The sequence below is a fragment of the Dama dama genome, chromosome 13 (assembly GCF_033118175.1).
Source record: "Dama dama isolate Ldn47 chromosome 13, ASM3311817v1, whole genome shotgun sequence".
Lineage (NCBI taxonomy): Eukaryota > Metazoa > Chordata > Mammalia > Artiodactyla > Cervidae > Dama > Dama dama.
Window position 1 is genome coordinate 76,014,388 of NC_083693.1, and position 22,756 is coordinate 76,037,143.

General features: G+C 60.1%; 1 protein-coding gene across 1 annotated transcript in view; it reads right to left on the reverse strand.

The window, feature by feature from the left end:
- AHNAK2 (AHNAK nucleoprotein 2) overlaps positions 1 to 11,392 on the reverse strand; it is a 28,208-nt gene extending 16,816 nt beyond the window's left edge. The window contains exons 1-5 of the mRNA XM_061159134.1: positions 11,376 to 11,392; positions 11,180 to 11,274; positions 1,904 to 1,962; positions 1,696 to 1,794; positions 1,050 to 1,133 (exon numbers count right to left, since the gene is read on the reverse strand). Coding sequence (XP_061015117.1) covers positions 1,050 to 1,133; positions 1,696 to 1,794; positions 1,904 to 1,962; positions 11,180 to 11,274; positions 11,376 to 11,392 — 354 coding nt within the window. The remainder of the gene's footprint in view (positions 1 to 1,049; positions 1,134 to 1,695; positions 1,795 to 1,903; positions 1,963 to 11,179; positions 11,275 to 11,375) is intronic.
- Between the last annotated feature and the right edge of the window lie 11,364 nt (positions 11,393 to 22,756).

Below are 22,756 nucleotides of genomic sequence, written 5' to 3' on the forward strand. Positions count from 1 at the left end.
TATTGAGTGCAGCACTTTCATGGCATCATCTTTTAGGATTTAAAATAGCTCAACTGGAATTCCATCACCTCCACTAGTTTGCTCATAGTAATGCTTCCTAAGGCCCAGTTGCCTTCACACTCCAGGATGTCTGGCTCTAGGTGAGTGATCACACCATAGTCATTATCTGGGCCTTTAAGGTCTTTTTTGTATAGTTCTTCTGAGTATTCTTGCCACCTCGTCTTAATATCCTCTGTTTCTGTTAGGTCCATACTGTTTTTGTCTTTCATTGTGCCCATCTTGGCATAAAATATTCCCTTGGTATCTAACTTTCTTAAAGAGATCTCTAGTCTTTCCCATTCTATTGCTTTCCTCTATTTCTTTGCATTGCTCACTTAAAAAGGCTTTCTTATCTCTCCTTGCTATTCTTTGGAACTCTGCATTCAGATAGGTATATCTTTCCTTTTCTCCTTTGCCTTTAGCTTCTCTTCTTTTCTCAGCTATTTGTAAGGCCTCCTCAGACAACCATGTTGCCTTTTTGCGTTTCTTTTTTGGGGATGGTTTTGATCACCGCCTCCTGTACAATGCCTGGGAGAATGCCAAAAACGGCATGAGTGGCCTGAGCTCGGACATGACAGATCCTCGGGGTCTGGGACAGCACTGGAATTGCTGGCCTTGAGGAAAGTACTGTCAGTGACAGAACAGGCTGCCAGGCGGCGGTGTGCCTGGCTCCCCAGGAGCCCACAGAACCCAGCTCCTCCTGTGGTCTTGGATGCAACAGGCAGTGGTCAGACCCACTGCACAGGTGGGAACACTGAGGTCTGGGCACCTGGGTCCACCTGGTCAGTGGTCTGGGCCCTTCCTCCTGAGTCTTGGGAGGCCTGGCCCAGCGTCCCGGAGCCCCACCCCCTGGCCTGATGAAGGAAGTGGCACACCCTTCCCCAAAGCACGGGGGCACCCTGCCAGCTGTCCTGCTCCTCGACATCTCGCTCTGGCCCTGGCCTCCTGGCTGGAGGCCCTGCCAGGGACCGGCCCACACCCACCCTGAGGTCCACTCGCCGCATGCCCACCTCCAGGTGGCTCATCCTGGAAAGCGTCCGCGAGTCCCCTGAGTCCCGCTTCCACCAGGACCTCCGCCTCCTCGGCGCGTCTTCCTGCAGCAGCAACAAACAGCGGGGTGACCGACCCTGCCCCAGCCCAGGGGACAGGAGGCACTCGGGGAGGCCCAGACGTCCGAACCTGCCTAGAACCTGCAGGGTGCGGCCGTGTGCAAGCGGAGCCAGGCTCCTCCAGGGGGAAGGCGGCTCTGGCCTCAACGCTTCCCACGGGGCCCAGCCCCCACGTCCACAGGTAGAGGGGACAGAAAGGAAGCAGCGCCAGATGGAGGCCTTGTCGGGAACGCACTGCTGCTGGCCTTCCGCGGTCGTCTCCAGAGGTGGCCGCAGAGACCCCGTCTGCGTCTCCTTGCCAGAGAGCCGCATGCGTGCACATGCCCCGCGCCCCACCACACACGGGGCGTGAGGTCTCTTCCCCAGCTGCACACGTGTGCTCTCTCTCCTGGTCTTGGCTGGCTGAAGGGAGGGCCCCGGGGCAAGGGCAGAGGAGCCAGAGCGGACACAGCTGTCCACGCGGGGCGACCCGGAGGCGGGGTGGCCGCCTGTGCCTCTCCCCGCTGAGCCCACCCTCCGCCTGCGCATGTCCGTCCAGGGGGCTTACCGGGAGTCTGAAGCCGGCACCCTCCGTCACGCACTCGTAGACAGGCGAGGAGCCCTGTGGCCGGGGACGGATGAGCTCGGGCCCCGGCCCGGCAGTCACCTGGCGGGAGGACAGAAGCTCAGGCTACCCTCAGCCGCGCGGCTCCGCTCAAGTCCAGGGAAGGCCGGGGGGGTAGGAGCGTGCCCGCGCCCTCCCAGACCTCACTTACCGAGTGCTCGTCCTCGGATTCTGCATCTGGCTCTCCAGGCTGTAGCTGCCGACCGGACACTACAAAGGGAAGGCTGAGTCAGTGGCGCCTCGCCGGCCGGTGGGGCGACGGTGGCTGGGGGCAGGGGCCCAGGAGAGGCTGTGGACACACAGGTGGGCTAGCCCAGACACTGGGCCTGGGGTCAGGGCAAGGGTCAGGGGAGGACCCACAGCCACTGAGCTGGGGAGGCCGCGAGACTGGGTCTGAAAGCTGGGAGCCGGGAGGGGGTGCGCGGATCAAGTAGGTAAACCTAACAGATTTAGTCAAAGCAAGTTACTAAACAAACACACAAATGAAACAGTAATTACAACCCTGACAAAGAATGAGAATCCAGAGTTACTGTAATATGGACAGTATAATGTCCGGCATGCAACACAAAAGTACATGACATGCAATGAAACAGGAAAGTATGATCTGTAGTGAGGAACTGAAGCAGTTCATGGAACCTGTCTTTGAATGTCCACAGATGTTGGATTTGGCACAGACTCCAAAGCAAGATTCATAAATTTGTTCAAAAAAGTAAAGGAGAGCATGTTTGAAAAATTAATGAAAAATATGACCACGGTTTGATGAAGAATGTCATAAAGAAACAGAAATTATATTTTTTTAAATTGGAAATTCTGGAGTTGAAAGTTTACTGGAGAGACTCCATAGCAGAGCTGAGATAACAGGGGAAGTGAAAAACTGGTAGATTAGGGGAATCCCCTGGTGGTCAGTGATCAGGACTCAGCACGTTCACTGCTGGGGCCCAGGTTCAATCCCTGGTCAGGGAGCTCTGTGGTGCAGTCAGAAAAAAACAACCACAACAAAAACACTTGTATGTTAACAGAATTAGTCATTTTAACCACTCTACTGGCAAAAAGGGAAGAAGAACTAAAGAGCCTCATGATAGGGGTGAAAGAGGAGAGTCAAAGCTGGCTTGAAACTCAACATTAAAAAAATTAAGATAAAAAATAAAAAAATAAAAAAACTAAGATCATGGCATCTGGTCCCATCACTTCATGGCAAATAAAACGGGGAAAAAGTGCAAGAAGTTACAAATTCTATTTTCTTGGGCTTCAGAATCACTGCAGATGGTGACCACATCCATGAAATAAAAGATGCTTGCTCCTTGAAAGAAGAACTATGACAACCCTAAATAGTGTATTGAAAAGCAGAGACATCACTTCGCTGACAAAGGTCCGTACAGTCAAAGCTATGGTTTTTCCAGTAGTCATGTACAGATGTGAGAGTTGGACCGTAAAGAAGGCTGAGTATCAAAGAACTGATGCTTTTGAATTGTGATGCAGGAGAAGGCTGTTAAGAGTCCCTTGGACAGCAAAGAGATCAAACCAGTCAATCCTAAAGAAAATCAACACTGAATATTCATTGGAAGGAGTAATGCCAAGGCTGAAGCTCCAATACTCTGGCCACCTGATGCGAAGAGCTGACTCATTGGAAAAGACTCTGATGCTGGGAAAGACTGAAGACAAAAAGGAGAAGGGGGCAGCAGAGGATGAGATGGTTGGATAGTATCAGTGACTCAATGGACATGAATTTGAACAAACTCCAAGAAATAGTGGAGGACAGATTATGGCCTGTGCACTAAATCTGTCCTGCTGCTTGTTTTGTAAGTGAAGTTTTGTTGGATCACAGTTACGCTCATTCACTTACATGTTGTCTACAACTACTGCTGAGCTACAGCCATGGAGTTGCAAGAAAGATCACATGGCCTGCAAAGCTGGTGTGCTGCTGTCCCTGGGATCACAAGGTGTGGGACATGACTTAGCGACTGAACAACAAAAACCAGTGTAAATAACAAGGGGGAAAGGATTGAAAGAAAATGAACAGAACCTCAGAGATCCATGGGATGACATTAAGAATGCCAATTATGTGTAGCTGAAGTCTCAGAGGGGAAAAGAGAGAGGGAGAAAAAAATTTTTGAGAGAATAATGGCTGAAAACAATCTACAGATCTCAGAAGCTCAACAAATCTGAGTAGGAGAAACACAAAGGGATCCAGACCTAGACAATCACATCAAAATGTTCACAAGAAAGAGACAATTTTGAAAGCAACAAGGAAAAGTGGCCCATCATATTTAACGGTACGACAATGCAATAACTATCCAACACCATGGAAGCCAGGAAAAAGTGGAACAAGAGATTCAAATTGCTAAAAGAAAAGTGTTGTCAAACATGAATTGTATATCTAGTAAAGTGTCCTTCAAAAATAAAGGCAAAATAAAGACATCTGCAAAGGAACAAAGAGACTTCATTGCCAGCAAGTCTTCCTAGAAGAAATGCTAAAGGAACCAGTATTAGATACTAACCCATTTCTACAGGAAGAAACGAAGAATGCAGAAAATGGCCACTATGTGGGCAAATATAAAAAGCTCAGCAAACATATCTTTCCAATGAGATAGCTATAAATATATCCCATTCCATCTTTCAACTTCTTTAAAAGATATAAGATCATATACAGCCGGGGTTTGCAAACTTTTCTTGAGACAGGTCAGACAGCACATATTTCAGGCTTTGCAGGCCATGTGATCTTTCTTGCAACTCCATGGCTGTAGCTCAGCAGTAGTTACAGACAAAATGTAAGTGAATGAGCATGACCGTGATCCAGCAAAACCTCACCGACAAGCCAAGCGGCAGGACAGATTTAGCGCACAGGCCGTAATCTGGCAACATCCCAGTAAGGTGGTGACTCTAAAGTCATGTTGTTGGGGTTGTGATACACATAGATGTGATACATGTGGCAACAATAGCAAAAAGGAAGGGGGAGGGGAAGGATATATGTTGGATCAGTTTCTATATTTTAGCACAATTAAGTAACTGCTAGGGACTACTGGTGGGAGTAGGCACAGGCTACCAACAGGCTCCAGAGAACTGGGGTTGATGGGAATGTTCTAGAACTGGACAGGGTGATGGCTGCAAAGCTCTGTAGTTACCGAAATGACTGAATCATGCATTTACAATGAGTGAGGTTTATGGTATGCAAATTACACCTTAGTAGACCTGTAAAAGGAAAAGGTAATTAACTGCATAAAACAAAAGTAATAAAACATAGAATTTAACATATGTAGGAGTAATGCATATGACAACTATAATATGAAGGAAGGGGTTGGGGTGATGGAAGTTCTTACTGTTAAGTTCTCACATTATACATGAGGAAGTATAATGTAATTGGAAGACACACTGTGATAATAAAAATACATGGTATAAACCATGAAGCAACCACTAAGATGAAAAACACGGGTAGCTAATAAGCCAACAGCAGAAATAAAATACAATACTAAAAATATGTTTGTAAAATATACATTAATATAGATGACAAAATAATAAAATATATATGTATATATATAATACATGTGAGTGTCTTATTGTATATATACATATAGAATAATTTTGTATATACAAGAATGTATATAATTTGGATATATACAAATTATATGTATAATTATATGTACAATGTATATAATTTACATTACTTACATTAATATAATTATATGTGTATAATTTATATTAATATTTGTCTAGTATATAATTAATTATATATATAATGTATAAATATATATCAATTTATAAATATAAACTTTATACTTACATGTGTAATGTATGTTATTAAGCAATTACGTACATGTGTATGTGGGTGCATGCTAAGCTGCTTCAGTTCTGTCTGACTCTGGCTCCTCTGTCCACGGGATTCTCCAGGCAAGAATACTAGAGTGGGTTGCTGGGCCCTCCTCCAGGGGATCTTCCCGACCCAGGGATCGAACCCATGTCTCTTATATCTAACCTGCATTGGCAGGCAGATTCTTCACCACTAGTGCCACCTGGGAAGCCATGTATATATATTTTAGTAACTCTAAAACTTGGTAAGGAATGAGGGAAAGAGGAGCAAAGGATGGATTGAATAAAATTAGAAAGCAACTAGCAAGATGGTAGGATTTAAGCCACCCATATTGACAATATATTAAATATAAAAGGACTTAAAATTCCAATCAAAAAGGTAGAGATTGTCAGATGAAATTTAAAAAGCAACCCTGATTACATGCTGTCTAGGCAAAATGGACTATAAATAAAAAGAAGTGAAGTGAAAGTTGCTTAGTCTCGTGTCCAACCCTTTGCAACCCCGTGGACTATACAGTCCATGGAATTCTCCAGGCCAGAACACTGGAGTGGGTAGCCTTTGCCTTCTCCAGGGGATCTTCCTGACCCAGGGACAGAACCCAAGTTTCCCTTATTGCAGGCGGATTCTTTACCAGCTGAGCCACAAGGGAAGCCCAAGAATACTGGAGTGGGTAGCCTATACCTTCCCCAGCGGATCCTCCCGACCCAGGAATCAACCCGGGGTCTCCTGCATCACAGGCGGGTTCCTTACCAGCTGAGCTTGGGGGACGCCCTTAAATGGAGAAATCGAGACAATACGGGGTGTGCAGCATGCGTGCTCAGCCGCGTCAGTCGTTTCTGACCCTCCGAGACCCTGTGGACTGTAGCCCGCCAGGCTTCTCTCTCCATGGGGATCCTCCAGCCAAGAACACTGGAGTGAGTTACCATTTCCTTCTCCAGGGGATCTTCCCAACCCAGGGATCAAACACATGTCTCCTGCATTGGCAGACAGGTTCTTTGCCACTAGTGCCACAAGGCAAGGAAAGAAAAATATCTAATCATTTCAAAATAATAAATCATTTTTTAAAACTAATCATTTCATAATAATAATACAGGGCACAATTCATCAAAAAAAAAAATCTATGTCTGTATACACCTAATAACAGAGGCAAAAAACACTGAAGTGAAAACTGGGAAAACTGAAAGGAGAAATAAACAAAGCCACATTAAGACAGAGACGGTAACACTCTGCTCGGTGCTCGACAGCCTTACAAAACAAAACAGGGAGGAAGAGACCTGGCCCACCCGTCACCCAGCAGGCCACCCGACGGGAGCACAGCACACACTCCTCTTCACAGAGAGGGACCACACGCTGGCCCCTTTAAACGTCTCAATAAGTTGAAAATAATTTAAACCATTTAAAGTCAGCTAGGTATTTTCTCTGACCCCCAACAGAACCAAGTCAGTATGATATAAACACAAATATCAGTGGAAAAGAATAGAAAGTCTACAGTAGTCCCACGCTTTGTGAGATCAATTGATTTTTGACAAAGCAGCCAAAATATTCCAATAGAAAATTAATAGTCTTTTCAACAGTGGTGCTGGGACAAGTGGATATGTATTTGGGGGGAAAAAATACCTGGATGCTTACTTCATAGCATGTGTAAAAATTAAGTCAAAATGAATCACAGAGCTAAGTGTAAAACTTAGAACTGGCAGGCACTAGTGATGGAATTCCTTTGGGAGGGGGCAGACCAGCTGGGGAGAGGCCTCAGGAGGGGGCTGGGGTGCTGGTTACACCCATGTGTCCACTTTGGGAGAAGGCATTTAGCTACACAAGGATGACTTGCACCTTTCCCAAAAAAATGTTTAAATTCTACATAAAATTGAAATGAGGAAATTATAAACTCTATGCCAATAAATCTGAAAATGCGGAGGAATTGGACATATTCCTAGAGACACACAGGACAGCATCACTCAGGAGAAACCGGTTATGCAAATAGTCTTGTGATTATTCAGCGATCAAAACCCCTCCTTAAAACCGGTCCACCAGCGCCGGCAAGCCCAGCGCCCCCTGAACTGTACTCTAGAGCCCATGAGAAGCGGCCCTGGATCTTATGGAATCTGGCCGGGCTCAGAGAACCCTCCATGGTTGTGTCCGCACTGCTGGTGAGGAGGGGACACCTGCCAACCCCGGAGTTCCCACCGACCCCGGCCAGCAGGGCTTGGAGCAGGAGAGGACCCCCCTCCCACGGGCCGTTTCTCCCTGTCCCCATGGAGCCCACGGGGGAAGCCAGGGTCTAGGGCAACTGCGGCTGTGGCGGCTCCTCTCTGACCAACTTGCCGTGTGACCCGAGCAAGCCCGTCCCACTCTGAGCCTTGACTTCCCCAGGGATGCAGAGGTCGGGGCGCGGCAGGGAAGTGGGAGCCAGTCCCCGCGGATTCCGGGTCGCCCGCGGGGCGGGAGACCCGGGCCTGCTCCCCCCCGAGCTCGCTGCCCTGCGGAAGCCAAAGGCGAGGGCGGCGGACCCCGCACCGTCCGGCCACAGTCTCCCTTCCCGTCCTGCCCATCCCCAAAGTGGGAGCGCTGGGTGAGCGCCCGGGAATCGGAGGCCGGGGGAGGAGGAGCCACTGCCCGAAGTGCTCAGCCCGCGGGGCCGCGCGGGGCCGGACGCGCGGGGGTCGGCCAAGGGTGGCGGCGCCCGGGCCCCGGCCCCCGGCCTGGCCCGCGCGGGGCGACCTCCCGCTCCCCGAGCCCCGTGCTCCGTGCGGGGGCGCTGGCCGAGGGGCGGGGAGCTGCGCAGACCCGCCCAGGAAAGCAGCCCGGCCGCCCCCAGACCGCATCCTTCTCTGAGTCACAGCAAAACAAGGCCGGGACCGCCCTCCGCGCCGGGCTGGCAGGCGTGTCCCTGGGGGAGCGGGCAGCGACCCGCCCAGACCCGGATCGCAGCTGCGGGAGGCGGGGGACCCCAGGCGGTGTGCAGCGGGGCCTTGGGCTGGGCGCGGCGGTGCAAGGCCCCGAAGTCGGCGGGGATGCCCCGGGCCCCGAGAAGCTGTAGCCCTAGACCTGCTCCAGAGGAGGCTGGAGGCTGAAGGGAAAGGCTGGGGGAACCTGAGGGCCCGGGAACCTGGGGGCAGGGAGGCTCAGCCTGCCCAGCTTGGGCTGGCCCAGCGCCCCTCCTGCTGCTGCGGCCCCAGCCGGCCCAGTCCCGCCCTCACAATAACCCCCTCGGGTGCCAGAGCCCTAACCTAAGGTAGGAACCAAAAGTGGGGGCTCAAGGAGGCAAGCACAGGCCAAGCCCAAGGTCAGGCTGCTGGGAAGGTGCAGGCAGCGTTTGTAAGCTCTGGGTCCCTCTGCACCCCTTAAGGCAGAACCCCAGGCCGGCTGGAGCCCAGCCCAGAGACGCACAAACAGGAAGGAGGATATCCTGCGTGCCCCGGGGCCAGGCAGCCAGCAGCCCTGCCAGCCTTGGACCTGCCCCCACGGAGGGGAGAGGAGGCCTCCCCGTAGCCCCAAGCTCTGTTCTGCCAGTCCCCGTGTCCTGTGGGCCCCCGCACCCCGAGTGCATGCGAGGAGTCCCTCCCGGCAGCCGGCCTGACTTGGCCTGGGCCCTGCAGAGAGCCCAGACCCAGCAGTCGCCTGGAATAATGACTGATAACGTAAGGTCACCAAAGCCCACTTTGCAGAGGAGGATGTAGAGGTGACTTGCTGGACCAGGCCCAGCCTGTCCGATTGCTGGCACCTGCTGCCTTGCCCAACGCCCGGCCCCTCCTCCCCAGGGCTCAGGCCCAGCTGTGGCCCCAGCACCCTGGTTGGGCTACACACGCACCCTAACTAGTCCACGACCTCAAATGCGACCTACTGGGGGACTTTGGCGGGGGGGTGGGCACCACATCATCAGAAAAGCTTCACTCCCAAGAATGGCAATTCTCTGGGGTGGGGCCTCCAGGGAGCGTCTGCGGAGCGGGCAGAGCCAAGGAGCAGCCCGACATTGGCTGGGGGACGGCCGCAGAAAGGGGGCGTTCACCTGGATGACTTCCCCACACTCACCTGGCCCTTGGGGCCCTGGCCTGACCTGGGACTCTCCCGCCAGCCCCAGCCAAGGGGGGTTTCTCAGGGGGCCCAGCGTAGGACCACTCATGGGCCCAGCAGCTTTGCCTAAACAGAACCCAGGTGTGCACCTGACTGACCGCCCCGGGAGCCCAACTCCAGCCTCCAGCTGGGGCCGGCTGTGGGGCGCGTTTACTCGGGCAGCGGGAGGACCAGGGACTGTCAGTGCGAGAGGAAGAAGAGCAGCCAGCAGCAGGGCCCTCGATAGTGGCCTGAGTGTCCAGCCCTGGGGTGCGTGTGTGGACAATGTGCACAGCCCGAGGTGAGCCCCCGGCCGGCCCAGGCTCCCTCCACAGGGGACACTGCCCTCAGGCTGGGAGCCCAGTGCCCACAGGGGCGCACGGGACACCCCGCCTCACCCCACCCTGGAACATCAGGAGGAAAGGGCCGAGTGCGGCTGACTTGTCACGAGACCTCCAGACTTTCTGAAGCAACGCCCGCAGACAGCCAAGGGCCCGCCCTGCCTCCCCGGGATTTCTCAAGAGAAGTGTGCTGCCTGGGATGGCAGCCTGGGCTTCGGCTCTGCCTACAGGAAGGCCTCGGTCCCCCTGGCCCACGGCCACCTCCACTGCAGCCCCGGCTGCAACCAGGCGGCTTTCAGGCCATTCTCCAGCCCAGCTGTCTGCCTGGCCCACCAGCACTGGTGCCCTCCCCAGACCTTCAGAGCTGGGCTCCAGACCAGCCCTCTCTCCTGACCTCTGCCCTTTTCACATGCAGCTTCCTCTGCCATCTCACCGTCCAGCTTGGCCACCCTGTCATCATCTCTGGCCACTGCCTGGTCCCTGGTTCCTGGAACATTCTCACCAAACACTGGCATGCAGTAGGTGCATAGTAAATGCTAGAGCCGGGAGTAGGAGGGTAGAGGAAGGGACGGTGAGTCCTGCCCAGGCTGAGGGTGCAGCGGGGTCTCAAGGGCTAGGAGGGGCAGCAGGTGAGCCCAGCACATCTCTTTCTGTACCTGGACACTCGGAGGCCTGAAGGCGGCTCCCAGACCACCAGCTGCATGGGCCTGGCAGCAGAAAGCAGTGTCCGGACCCTCTCGCCCACCCCAGCAGGCCCAGCAGGCCCGAGTCTGTCTGTGTCCAGGCTGAAGGGCCAGCACCCAGATGCCCAGCGCCGTGTGACTCTGGGGCACCACCACAGGTCCGCACTGCCCACCCGGCACCTGCAGATAAGCTTGGCTGAAGCGCCCTCCTCTCCCCCAGGCCCCCAGGGCATCAGAGCAGGGTCACCTAAAGGACCCACCCTCGGCCACACGACCCAGCTGGGGGTCTGCCTTCCCTGGGACTGAAATGGCCATGCCAACCATGGTGACCCTTGGCCACCAGGATCCGACCAGCCTGCCCCTCCCGCATCAGCTGGGCTGGAGGAGGGCAGACTCAGGGAGATGGCAATGGAGAGCTGGCACCCCAGCTCTGCCAACCCCGCCAGAGTCCCCACCTTCACCCTGTAGGGGTGGCCGGGTGCCCCAGGGCTGAGCCCAGGAAGGGGGCAGGGGGCAGAGGGTGCACCGAAGACAGCTCAGCTGCTTACCGAGGCCGACGTCCTCCCAACTTTGCCCGAAGTGACGATCCAGACTCCCAGCTCCTTGGGTCCGTCCTCCTGGCTCCTCCCCTCCAGGCCCCACCCTCAGGCCCCGCCCTCAGGCCCCCTTCCCAGGCCGGCCCAGAGTCAGCTAAGACCCCTCCCCGACCACAGGGACCGGGCGGGCCCCCTCATAGGCCCCCACAGCTGGGCCAGCCCCATCCCGCTCACTCAGGAGCAGGGGGGCCCCCAGCCCTCCCCCAGAGTGCCCCCCCAGGCAGAGCAGCTGACTGGGGGAGGAAACACCAGCCCGCTCAGGGATGCCGTGAGTCATTGCCTGCCCTGCCCTGGCCTGGCCCGGCCCAGTGCAGTCAGTCCTGCTGGGTGGACAGACAGGCAGGTGGGTAGACCTGCTGTCACGCAGGACCATCCAGGCAGGCTGGGCACCGGCCTGGGCCAGAGGCTGGGGGGCTGGCAGGTCGGGGTGCCAGGGAGGGACGTGGAGGTACAGCCTGAGGGGTGGATGGAGGCACCTTCCGGGATGGACCTAGGATGGCTCCCTCTGGCGGGGGGGCAGCGCCTCACGGCCCCTCAGGCTCTGCTGAGACCCCTGCCCAGGGCACAGCCAGCCTCTTCCACCGCCAAGACCACAAAGGCCAGAGCAGGGCCAGACGGAGCCCGTCCATGGCCTGGGCCAGTGACCCTGGGGAAGGTGGCCTTGGCCACTGCCCCCCGGTCCAAGCCCCTCGAGGGCAGCCTGACCCTGGCCACCCTCTAGCCCTTCAACCAAAACCCAGCGCCCAGGGTTCCAGGGCACCTGATGGGCTAGCTGGGCATGGTGGTCCCTGGTACCAGCAATCGTCACCAGCCCTCTGCGGTCGTTGGGCGTAAGTGGCTGAGCAGCACCTGCGGAAGCCCCCCCAGCTCCCTGGAGCCCACCAACCCGGCTTGCCAGCTCCTGTCGCCTCACCTTCCAGCCCCCCAGGACTCCCTGCCCCCGGGGATCCCTGAGGGGGCGGGAGGACGGGGCTCCGGCTGCCAGGCCCCGCCCTGAGCCAGGGCAGGCCCAGCAGGCCCCAGCAGGCCCACAGACTATACTATCAGCCCATCTGCTGGGTCCCAGGGCCACCCCACCCTGTGCCCCACAACCCTGGGGGTGGGGCCCCGCTGGCTGCGGGCACCTGCACCCCACAAGCAGGCTGCAGCAGGCTGGCACCGCTGAGGGGCTCAGCCGGGGGCTCAAGGGCCGTGACGGGTCACGCCCAGCCCTAGGAAGGGTCAGCCCGCACCCGCCAGCGCCGGCCGCCACAGGGCTGGGGTGCCTCAGGGAACCAAGGGTAACAGCCACCGAAAGAAGCCACTGGAGGACTAGGTCACCCCAGAACAGGGGAGTCAAGAGCAGCCTTAAGAGGGGGTGACGGCAGGGACGGCCCCGGCCGCTCAGAAGGCTCTGGCCAGCTTGAGGCGGCTGGCACTGCCCGGGACACAGGTGAGAGGCCGTGAGGGGGACCAGCACGCAGGCTGCTCCCCGCCGCCCACCACCCACCCCACAAAAACCTAGCGGCCGTAAACGATGCTGGTTACGCGAGAGGAAAACCCGCTCGGCCTGCTGGCCCGCGAGCGCACCTAGTCCGCCGGCCCACACGGTTCTCACCGGCGGACTCTTTCCTGCCTGGCGCCCCACCAGGCTGCCGCCTCCCTGCACGGGCAGGGCCAGGCGAGCTGACTCAGCTGGAAGGAGGGCGGGGTGCTGGCCTCGTCGCCGGAGCCGGGGTGCCCCACGCCAGTCAAGCCGCCCCCACCACCTGCCCTGCCCTGGACCATCGCGAGAGTGTGGCCAGCCTCCCCGCCCAAGCAGCCTGAGCCCCTCTGCGGTGCAGTCCGCGGGCTGGGCCTCCTCCAGCCTCACTGTCTCCCCCAGCCCCCTGCGACAGGCCCTCCCCAGACTCCAGCATGGACACCTGCTGCCTGCTCGGCCCCAGCCCCCTCCCGGCGCGGACCCTGGTCTATCCCCCAGCGGCCAGTGCCAGCCGCCCCTGGGAGGTGGGCGCTGGCTGGAGTGCTGGGAGGGAAGGGAGGGAGCCAGTTGGAGGGGCAGGGCTCTGGGTCGGCACCGCTGTGACCCAGTCGGGGCAAGTGTCCGGGAGCTGCCCCACGCCCCGCCTCTGGGCTGGCATCTGTTCTGAGGGGTGTGCCTGGCCCCCCCAGCAGACAAGCACGCTGAGCCAGGACGTGCCATCGCCTTGGCACCCAGGGACCCTGCCTGCCGGTCCCCTGGCTCCAGCTGGCCAGGCAGGTGCAGGGCCAGCGGAAGGGCCGCTGGGCACCTCCAGGCCTGGATGCAGGCTGCCTGGCACGTGCCCGCCGACCCCTGCCACCCAGACTCCGAGCTCTTCCTCGGAGGCCCCGTGGGAAGGGATGGGGCAGGGCTGGAGGCAGTGGAGAGCGGGTCAGCTGGTGAGGAGGCTGGGGGCGAGCATGCCCTTCCGGGGGGTGCGTCCACCTCCCAGGAACAAGGCCTGCCCGGGGAGGGGGGAGCCGCCCCGAGGGACCCTGCAGCCAAGAGCGCAGCGGGAGGCCGCCTCCTTCTTGCCTGAGCTGGGCCCGGCAAGGCTGGTGGCTCCTGGGGACAAGGGCATCAACCAGGGTCAAGGGCAGTGTGGAGGAGGCTACCCAGAGCCAGTGCGGGCGGCCCACCATCAGCTTGGGGTGGGGGGCCACTCAGGGCTCGAGCCCCAAACACAGAAGCCCTGCCCCAGCCCAGGGGGGCCCGACCTCCAGGGCTGCCCACCCACAGTGAGAGTGGACGGTGGGGCTGGGCCGCCGTGACGGGGCCCAGACACAGACACCCGCTGCAGGCCTCCTCTCAGCGGTGGGCACCCACAGCCGCTGCTGTGTCCAGGCCGGAGCCCAACTGGGATCCTTCCCAGGGCTCCTGGTGGTTCACCAGCTAAAGCAGTGGGGAGCCAGCCTCTGCCTGCAGGGGCAGGGAGCCCGCCCTGGGCGGGATGTGCGGGCTGAGTCTGTGGGAGGGGGCCCAGTACGGCCCCTCGCCCTCCTGTACGCAGGGTTGGAACCAGGCAAGCAGTGGGCTCGGGCGTGCCACCGCCCACCCCGCCGGGGCCCTCAGGCCTCCTGGGCCCGGCTCCATCTTTCCATTTTAGAAAGTGTTTCTGACTATTAAATATTTATCCCAGTGAGGTGGACCTTCAGCTCCAGCAGCCTGTGCCCCCAAAAAAGAAACATCGGAGAAACTGGAGGAGGGGGGGAGGTGCTGGCAATGCCCCTGAGGCTCCTGGAGTGACGGGCCGGCCAAGAGCGGGGAGGGGCTCCGAGACAGCGTCTGGTGCACAGCCTCCCCTCAGTCCTTGGCTCCTCCGCCGCCCCTCCTGCACCCTGCTGGGCCTCATCCCTTCCCGTGGGACCCGCCCTGAAACCCTCTGGGGCTCCCAGCGGCCCTGGGACCACAGCCCTTCCTCCTGACAGCCTTAATCCCCGCCCCTCCCCAGACCCTCCCCGTTAGGTTGCTTGCTGCTCCCCATCAAGGTGCTCTCCAGACTCTCCCCATCAGGCGGCCCTTCCCCCTGGAAGCCCTCCCTGACTGGTGTCAGAAGTCCTACCTGTCTCACCTTCCCTTAATAAACAGCCCTGCTCCCCAACCTGTGGACACCTGAGGCCCAGGGCTCCTGGGACGCGCAGATGGATGGACAGGTGGACAGACAACCCCTCTTCACAGCGGTCCTAAGAATAGGCTCTGCCTCCTCCTGTCACCTGCAGTGCAGGAGACCCGGGTTCGATCCCTGGGTCAGGAAGTTCCCCTGGAGGAGGAAATGGCAACCCACTCCAGTGTTCTTGCCTGGAGAATTCTATGGACAGAGGAGGCTGGTGGGCTACAATCCACGAGGTTGCAAAAATCGGACACGACTTAGTGACTAAACCACCACCTCCTGCTCCCGTCCAGGCAGGGGACCTAGCCAGGGAAATCTGGGCTTTTCACCCGAAGCGGGTGATGGGGGCCCCAGATGGCCCGGGCCCTACTCCCCTGTCTGGGGTTCTCCTCCCTGACGCTTCCACTTCCCCATCCCCAGGCAAACTAGCCCCAGGCTGGACCTGAAACAGAGCCCGTCTGCAAAGCAGTCACAGAGATACAGAGACGGTCAGAGTCTGAAGGACAACAATCCAGGGGGCTTCCTGGAAGAGGCAGCTCCTGGCTGGGCCCGAATGGAAGCGCTTAGCCAGAGGGAAGAAGGGCATCACAGCATTCCTGCTACAGGCCCAGCCATGGTGAGCCCCAGGTGGAACAGGTGCGTAACGGGAGACAGGTGGTTTGGGGCACTGGACCTTCTTGTCCACGCCTGGGCCCTGCCCTACTTCCTGAGGGGCCTTGGAGCGGGAGCCAGGCTGTCCAACTTGTCTCCCCACAAGACGTGGGGGTGTCGTCAGGGACACACATACATGCCATCACCAGGGGTGGCTTTCAGAGTCTCATTGAAGTGCCGGGAGGGTCCAGACCCCCACCCAGGACGACTGCCCACACCTCCTTCTCAGTGCCCGTCCGTCTGCCCCTGCCTGGGGGCACCAGGCAGCTCAGAGCCTGGGGCACAGCTGCTCTGGCCCCGTAGAGGCCACAGAGGTTCCACACTGGCTCCAGGCTCTGCCTCGCTGCTCCGAGACTCCGTGGCCCCGTCTCCATCGGTGCAGAGAACCAGGCAAAGCCACCCATTCGGACTGCTCACGGGGGCATCCCGGGGCCTCCCCGGCCACACCTCTCTACCCCGCCTGGGCCTGAGCAGCTGTGGTCACTGCCGTTCACAGATCTGAGACCCAGCCCAGAGCCCAGAGCCCAGGGCTGGGCAGAGGCCCCAGAGGGGACGCCTGACACCGCGCAGCGCTCCCAAAGGCTCTGGGGTTGCCGTGGCACCCGCCAGGGAGAGACCACCCAGACCCCCTCAGGGTGTCACCAGCACCTGGGGCTCTCTGGTCCCTGTAGGGGCTTCTGAGGGTGGGTGCGGGAGGGGCCACAAACCAAGCCAGGGGTTGAAGGGCAGAGGCCCAGCCCGGGAGCTGGGGCTTCCCAGGAGGCTCAGTCGTAAAGACTCCGCCTGACAACGCAGGAGCTGTAGGAGACCTGGGTTCGATCCCTGGGTCGGGAAGATCCCCTGGAGGAGGAAATGGCAATCCACTGCAGTATTCTTGCCTGGAGAATCCCATGGACAGAGCAGCCTGGCAGGCTTCAGCCCAAAGGGTTGCAAAGAGTGGGACACGACTGAGCGACAGCATGCAGGCATATCAGTGGTCTAGCTGCCCAGGACCCAGCTCTGCCTCAGAAAGGAACCAGCCGTCCCTGGGAGAGGAAGGCGGGGAGGTGGGGGGAGCACCCGGGGTGACGTGGTTGGCGCCTGCAGAAGGCCGGTGCACCCGGGAGGAGCAGGGTGGGTCCCCAGGAAGACAGTAGTGGGGCAGGGTGTGTGAGTGAGTCACTCAGCCGTGTCCAACTCTTTGCGACCCCATGGACTGTAGCCCGCCAGGCTCCTCTGTCCATGGGCTCCCCCGCGCAAGGATACTGGAGCGGGTGAGTGGGTGAGTGCCACTCCGACTGGCCGGGCCCACAGCAAAGCGGGGCGGATCCCTACGCTGGTGTGTTCCCAACACAGCCACCAGGGGACAGCCTCCGCGCGCAGGTTGGACCTAACACAGCTCCCACCCCCTGGCTGGGGCACAGGCTCTGAGACGTGCGAGCGGCGGGAAGCTTTGGACCGCGTAGAAAGACAAGGGACGGGGAGGGTCTGCCCGCCTCTGGCCTGCTAGGAGGGAACTGCAGCAGGACGATGCCTGCACTAAGGCCCAGCATGCATGTTCTCTGGCCTCCTCCGAACGATGGAGAGGGTCTGAGAATCTGCATGTTGGACACAACTCGCAGGCCCTCTGAGCCAGCAAGTCCTGTTCCCTAAGAGGGGTTGGTTCTTCCGGCTGGACACAAGGAGGAACTGCCCCAGAGGCCAAAGAAGCACAGGTCAAAGTGAGAATGAGGGCCTCAGCTGGGGAGGGGCTCTCAGCACAGGCCTCTGTGAGACAGGAGGGTGGATGAGATGGCTGGAGACCCTGCAGCTTAGGAGTCTCCAGGCAGCCCGTGAGCGAGGAGGAGGCCAGTGTGGCAGGCAGAGCAATGGTCCCACGTCCTTTGGGCCCTTCTGTCCCTGTGATGCAGCGGAGTCCCAGAGGTGTGGGCCGGGCCCACCGCAGTCAGGAGGAGGGGGCTGGGAGCTCGTCATCCTCTTGGCCGCCCAGGGAGAACGGGTGGGATTCTCACCTGGGCAAGGGAAGCCCACACAGGAGGCAGGCTGGGCTTCAGTGCCAGCCAGACAAACGGACAATAGGAGGGGCCCCAGCAGCTCCTGGTGCCGCTGGAGGGGTGCCCCACCCTCTCTGCATTAGCACTGCCATCATCATCACCACCAGGCTTGCTTCCCCAGGGAGTGGGGTTTCGCCTGTGCCGATGCGGTGTGGCCCCAGCCCCCCTTGCCGCAGCTGGCCAGGTGTCCTGGGTGTGGCCAGGCTGCGGCATGACTGACCCTGAGCTGGAAGGACTGTCCCTGACCCACCCCACCCTGCCCTCCATGCAGCGGAGACACCCAGGCCCTGAAACTAGGCCCAGTGCAGGGACAGACAGATGACTGAGCACCCGGTTCTCATCCTGTGGCCAGAGGCACAGAGGGAGGCACTTTCCCTTGCCCAGCAGTGGGGGACCCTGTGTCTGAGCTCTGATCTCACTCAGGCCCCTCCCAAGTCCCAGACCTCAGCCACCACCTAGTGACCCAGCACGCAGCATCCACACGCTGGACCTGGCCCAGCCTGGCCCCACAGTTCTGGACCGAAGCCAGGAACCTTAACTCCTGGTCAGCCTAGGCTGCTCTTCCCAAAACAGATCAGAGGGCAGTCCTGGTGGCAGGTCCCCACCGTCTGGCGACTCATGGTAGTCTCACTCCACACACACATGCAGCCCTCCCCAGGCGGCTGCCTCCAGGGACAGTACGACGTCCCAGAGGGCTACAGCAGGGGGACAGTGGCAGAGAGGGAGATGCAGACAGGACAGTGAGGTTCAGAGAGGCGCGGAGCGACGGAAGAGTAGGGAAGAGTCGGCGACCCGGGGAACAAAGTGAGCAGCAGGGACAGAGAGGGGAGGCCGAAGAACAGGGACAGGTAAGAGGGGAAGAGCGGGAGCAGAGAAGCAGAGGTCCGAGCAGCCCCCGAGGCGCAGACACGCGCTGGAGACCGCGGGCCGGTCCCAGAGACGCCCCCACCCCGGCCGGCGCCGCAGCCCGCCCGCACTGCGCGCCCCAGGACCCGCCCGGCGCGCGCCCAGCGGGGAGCCCACCCTCCCCGAGGGGAGCGGGCTGCAGGCGGGGAGAAGGCGCACCGCTGCCGGGGGCTCCGGGCCAGGTGGGCAGCATCACGTGGAAGCAGTCGCACATCTTGGCGGCCGGGCGGTGCGGGCCCGCGGCGGCCCGTAGCGTCCAGTCGCAGGTCCCGGCTCCGGCGCGCGGGCGGCCCGGGGGCCGGGCGAGGGCCGCACTCTGCCCCTGCAGCCCAGCGCTGCAGCTGGCGACCGGCAGCAGACTGCGGGCTCTGCCGGCGCCCCCAGCCCCGCCACCGCCCGGACCCCGCCCCGGCCCGCCCAGCCCGCGCGGAGCCGCTGCGGAGCGAGCGCGGGTGGGGCCGCCGTCCTCATTCAGCCCATTGGCTGCGGTCCTCCAGGCCCCGCCCCTTGGCGGCCACGCCACGCCCCCGTCCGCGAGGAACCAGTCCGAGCCAGGCCCCGCCCCCAGGTTTGCCCCCACCCCCAAGTCCGGCCCTGCGGGTTTCCCACCTCCAGGCCGACACCCCGCGCCGGCCACTCTGCTGCCTAGCCCCACCCCTAGCCCGGCCCTGCCCCGCGCCCTCAAAGGACCTTTCAGAGTGTTGACTTTGGGCCTCTGCCAGCGAGGGGTCCCTGGACGCTGCGCCAGACTCCCGGACTTGACCTGCTCGCCGCAGTCTTGTCTCCCAGTCTGGGGACTGACATTGCAGTCACACAGTGGGGAGCGGGGCACCCTGGACGAGGGCCTAGGGGTAGTGGGGGTCCAGGGAGGCCATGGCTGCGATCTGACCCCACTAGACCTGCCCTGGGGGCTCCGGGTCTGGAGGTGTGCGCTACCAGCAAGGTGTAACGGTGGGGGTGGGCGGGGAGTGGGCCTGGAAGGCTCCGCGCGGACAGCCTAAGCTCAGACCTCAGGAGCAGGGCAGAGGGTTCTGGACCGAAGCAACCCTGGAGTGTGTGTGCAGAGTTTGGGAGTAAGAGGGCAGATGCTGGCTTACGCTGCCCAAGCCTAGGCTCAACACGGCTTGGGGCAGGGGCAGCAGGACTGAACCACAGGGCTGCAGGCAGATTACCAGGTGGCCTGGGGATGTCCCATGGGGTACACTGCTGGAAGTCAGGAGCCCTGCAGGATGGTGGGGGCTGGACCAGGGCGGGGGTGTGATGAGGGAGAAGGATCCTTAAGCGAGCAGAGGGGACCCCGTGAAGACCAGTGGGGAGGGTGGGGAGTGTGGGGCCCACCCTGGGCCCTCGCTTGGGTGGCATGTCTTGGGGCAAGGCCAGGGGGTGGGGAGGCCCAGGAAAGATGTTTCTGTGGAAGTAGGCATTAGCTGAGGCTCAGCCTTGTGCAGACCCAGGAAAGGCCCCTTGGGGCATGCAGGTCTCCTGGGGTGGGGGCATGGAGCCTGGGCCTGAGCACACCCAGGAGAACATGGCCCCGTTCCCAGGGGCTGCTCTGGCCTGGGGCCGGGGCGGGGCCAGGACAGGTGACACACACGGCAACTTTTCCTGGGGCAGAAAGAGGCCAGGCTGAAACTGGAGGCCCAACCACACAGACACACAGACATGACACAGACACACAAACACACATAGACACACACATGCCACACACACAGATCCTTGTAGGTGAGATAACACACACTCACAGTGGTACCCAGACACAGGTCCACTTGGATCTCTCCTCATGCACTCCAAGACGGGCACTCCCCCAACCCCCCACCCCCGCCCCCACACACACAAACATCCTTGGGAGTGCCCTCAAAGGCATGCACACACTTGGGTCCCCGTGCCGGGGACAACAGGAGCAGACACACACAGGGGCATGCACACACAGACCGCACGAGGCACTCCTGGGCTCGCCCGGGGGGCACACAGCCCGCCGGGCCCAGGTGAGATGCCTCATGGGATGACTCATGCCTGGCGTTCCCGCTAGCCGGGCTGCAGCCGGGCAGCCTTCCAGCAGTGGGTCGGGTGGACACGCTCATCATTGCCGGGAAGAGGCCTTGGCAGCTTCCAGCCTCTTGAGCCTGTGGCACGATGGGGCACTGATGTGTCCTTCAGGTGGGGACACGGGGGCTTGGGCCGCACCCCTCCTGCCCTGCTGTCTTCTCCCGGGCCAGCAGCACTCCCCGGGGGCCAGAGACCCTGCCCTGCTGTGTCCAGCTGGGAATCAATCACTCGTGGGCACAGGGAGAGAGCTGTCTGTGTTCCTGGGTGTGTTTGGCACCTGCTTGGGCCTGTCGGGGGTCTCAGCCTGCCTGTCCTCTGTGCGTTTGAGTCTGGCCTTTGGGGCCTGGGAACAAGCAGCCATCTGCAGCCCACATGAGCTCTCTGTCCCCCTGCCCCTCGGATAAGTCATGATCCTGGGACCCCGTCCAGCTGCAGTGGCCTCACTCCCTGTGACACATCATGATGGTCCAGCATGCCGCACACAGGGCTGTGGGGGGAGGGGGAGGTTGGAGCCTGGGGGGGGAGGCCAGGGGGCCCCCCACATCAGCAGAGGCCAGGAGGAGGGGATCTCCTGTGGCCACTGAAGGAAAGCGGAGGCGGGCACCGAAGTCCCTGTGCAATTGGGTGCCCCCTGGGAATCCTGAATATTCACTGGAAGGACTGATGCTGAAGCTGAAGCTGCAATACTTTGGCCACCTGATGTGAAGAACTGACTCATTGGAAAAGATCCTGATGCTGGGAAAGATTGAAGGCAGGAAGAGAAGGGGACGACGAGGATGAGATGGTTGGATGGCATCACCGACACGAGTTTGAGCAAGCTCCGGGAGTTGGTGATGGACAGGGAGGCCTGGCGTCCTGCTGTCCATGGGGTCACAGAGTCAGACACAACTGAAGCGACTGAACTGACTGGGAATCCTGGCTGGCCAGGGCCTGGAGGAAGCTGGAGCAGGGACCCTCCCTGGGACCTCTTCTGTCCTTGGCCTTGGTGAGGGCTGAGCGGGCGTACATTGTCCTGCTGGGGCCAGGCTGGCTCTGCAGCCAGGGAGGCGGCTGAGCACTGGCTCAGGGTCCCAGATTCAGGATGAGGGTAGGCAGGGGCCCCCAGCCCAAGGGGCTGCCCCCGCTCTGCTACCTGCTCTGAGGCAGAGGGCTGGCATCACCTGCTGTGCTCATCCCCATGTACCACCACGGTCCCTGCAGGCCCATTTCACTTCTGGAAGGGTGTGGCCCCTCGGGCAGTGGACCCCACAGGGGGCGGCTTGCAGCTGCATAGAGGGAGATGTCCCCCAAGTTGGCCCCGGGCAGTCAGGCTGGGCCCTGCCTCCTCCCACCTGCCCTCCACCCACCTGTGGAGGCCTTAGGTGCCCCAACCTCGCCCCTGGGCCACAGAGCCGGACAGGTGGGACCTATGAGGCCCACCCAAGCCCCACTCCTGCCCTCCCTACAGCCCGGCCACAGCTTGGTCAGGTCCCTGCCGTGGAGCCCCAGCAGCCAGGAGCTCCCGCCGTCAGGCTCCGCTCCAGCCCTGTCCTGCGGTGCCCCTCTGGGCACAGACGCCCCGCCAGGGAAGGCCACAGCAGCTGGGCATGCCTCAGGAATAACTGCCCCTCCTCCCACAGCGTGGCGATATAGGCCGACCCGCAGCTGTGCCGGCACTCATGAGGCCCCGCACCACTTCTGAGGGTCGCCCTACAGGGGCTGGCGGTGGCCGTCGTATGGCACTCACAAGCTCACCTCCTCCCAAGGACCACCGTGCCAGGGAACTGGGGCCACACCCCTAGCCCTGGGCCACTGGTCTCAGACTGGGTCCCGTGGTACTGGGGCTGGCTAGGCAGGGCGCTGGTGGGGCTGAGGGTGAGGAGCCAGGGCTGCCAGCCAGAGCCCCCTGGGCCCCAGGTCCTCAGCAGAGCCCGCAGCCTGCCCTACCGCCTGGCCGGCTGCTCTCCGTGCCTCTCCAGGCAGGCAGGGATGTCCAGAGCATCAATGATTGATGTCTCCTTGCAGCCGCCGCAGCAGCATAATCAAAAATAGCTCTGCCGGTGTCCCTGCCCCAGCCCAGCTGGAGGGGCATAACTGCATGGTGTGGGCCCTGGGACTTCCTCCACCGCTGTCTGCCCTCCCACCCAGTCCTTGAACAGAGGAGGTCAGGGAGGGCTCCGGGTCTCTAACTGCAGGCTGAGTGCCTGCTCCAGCCCAGGGGAGGGGTGTTCTCCTCCACTGACCCCAAGGATTCAGGGTGCTTCCTGGAGCAAGAAAGCCCATGGCTAATCAGGTGATGCTCA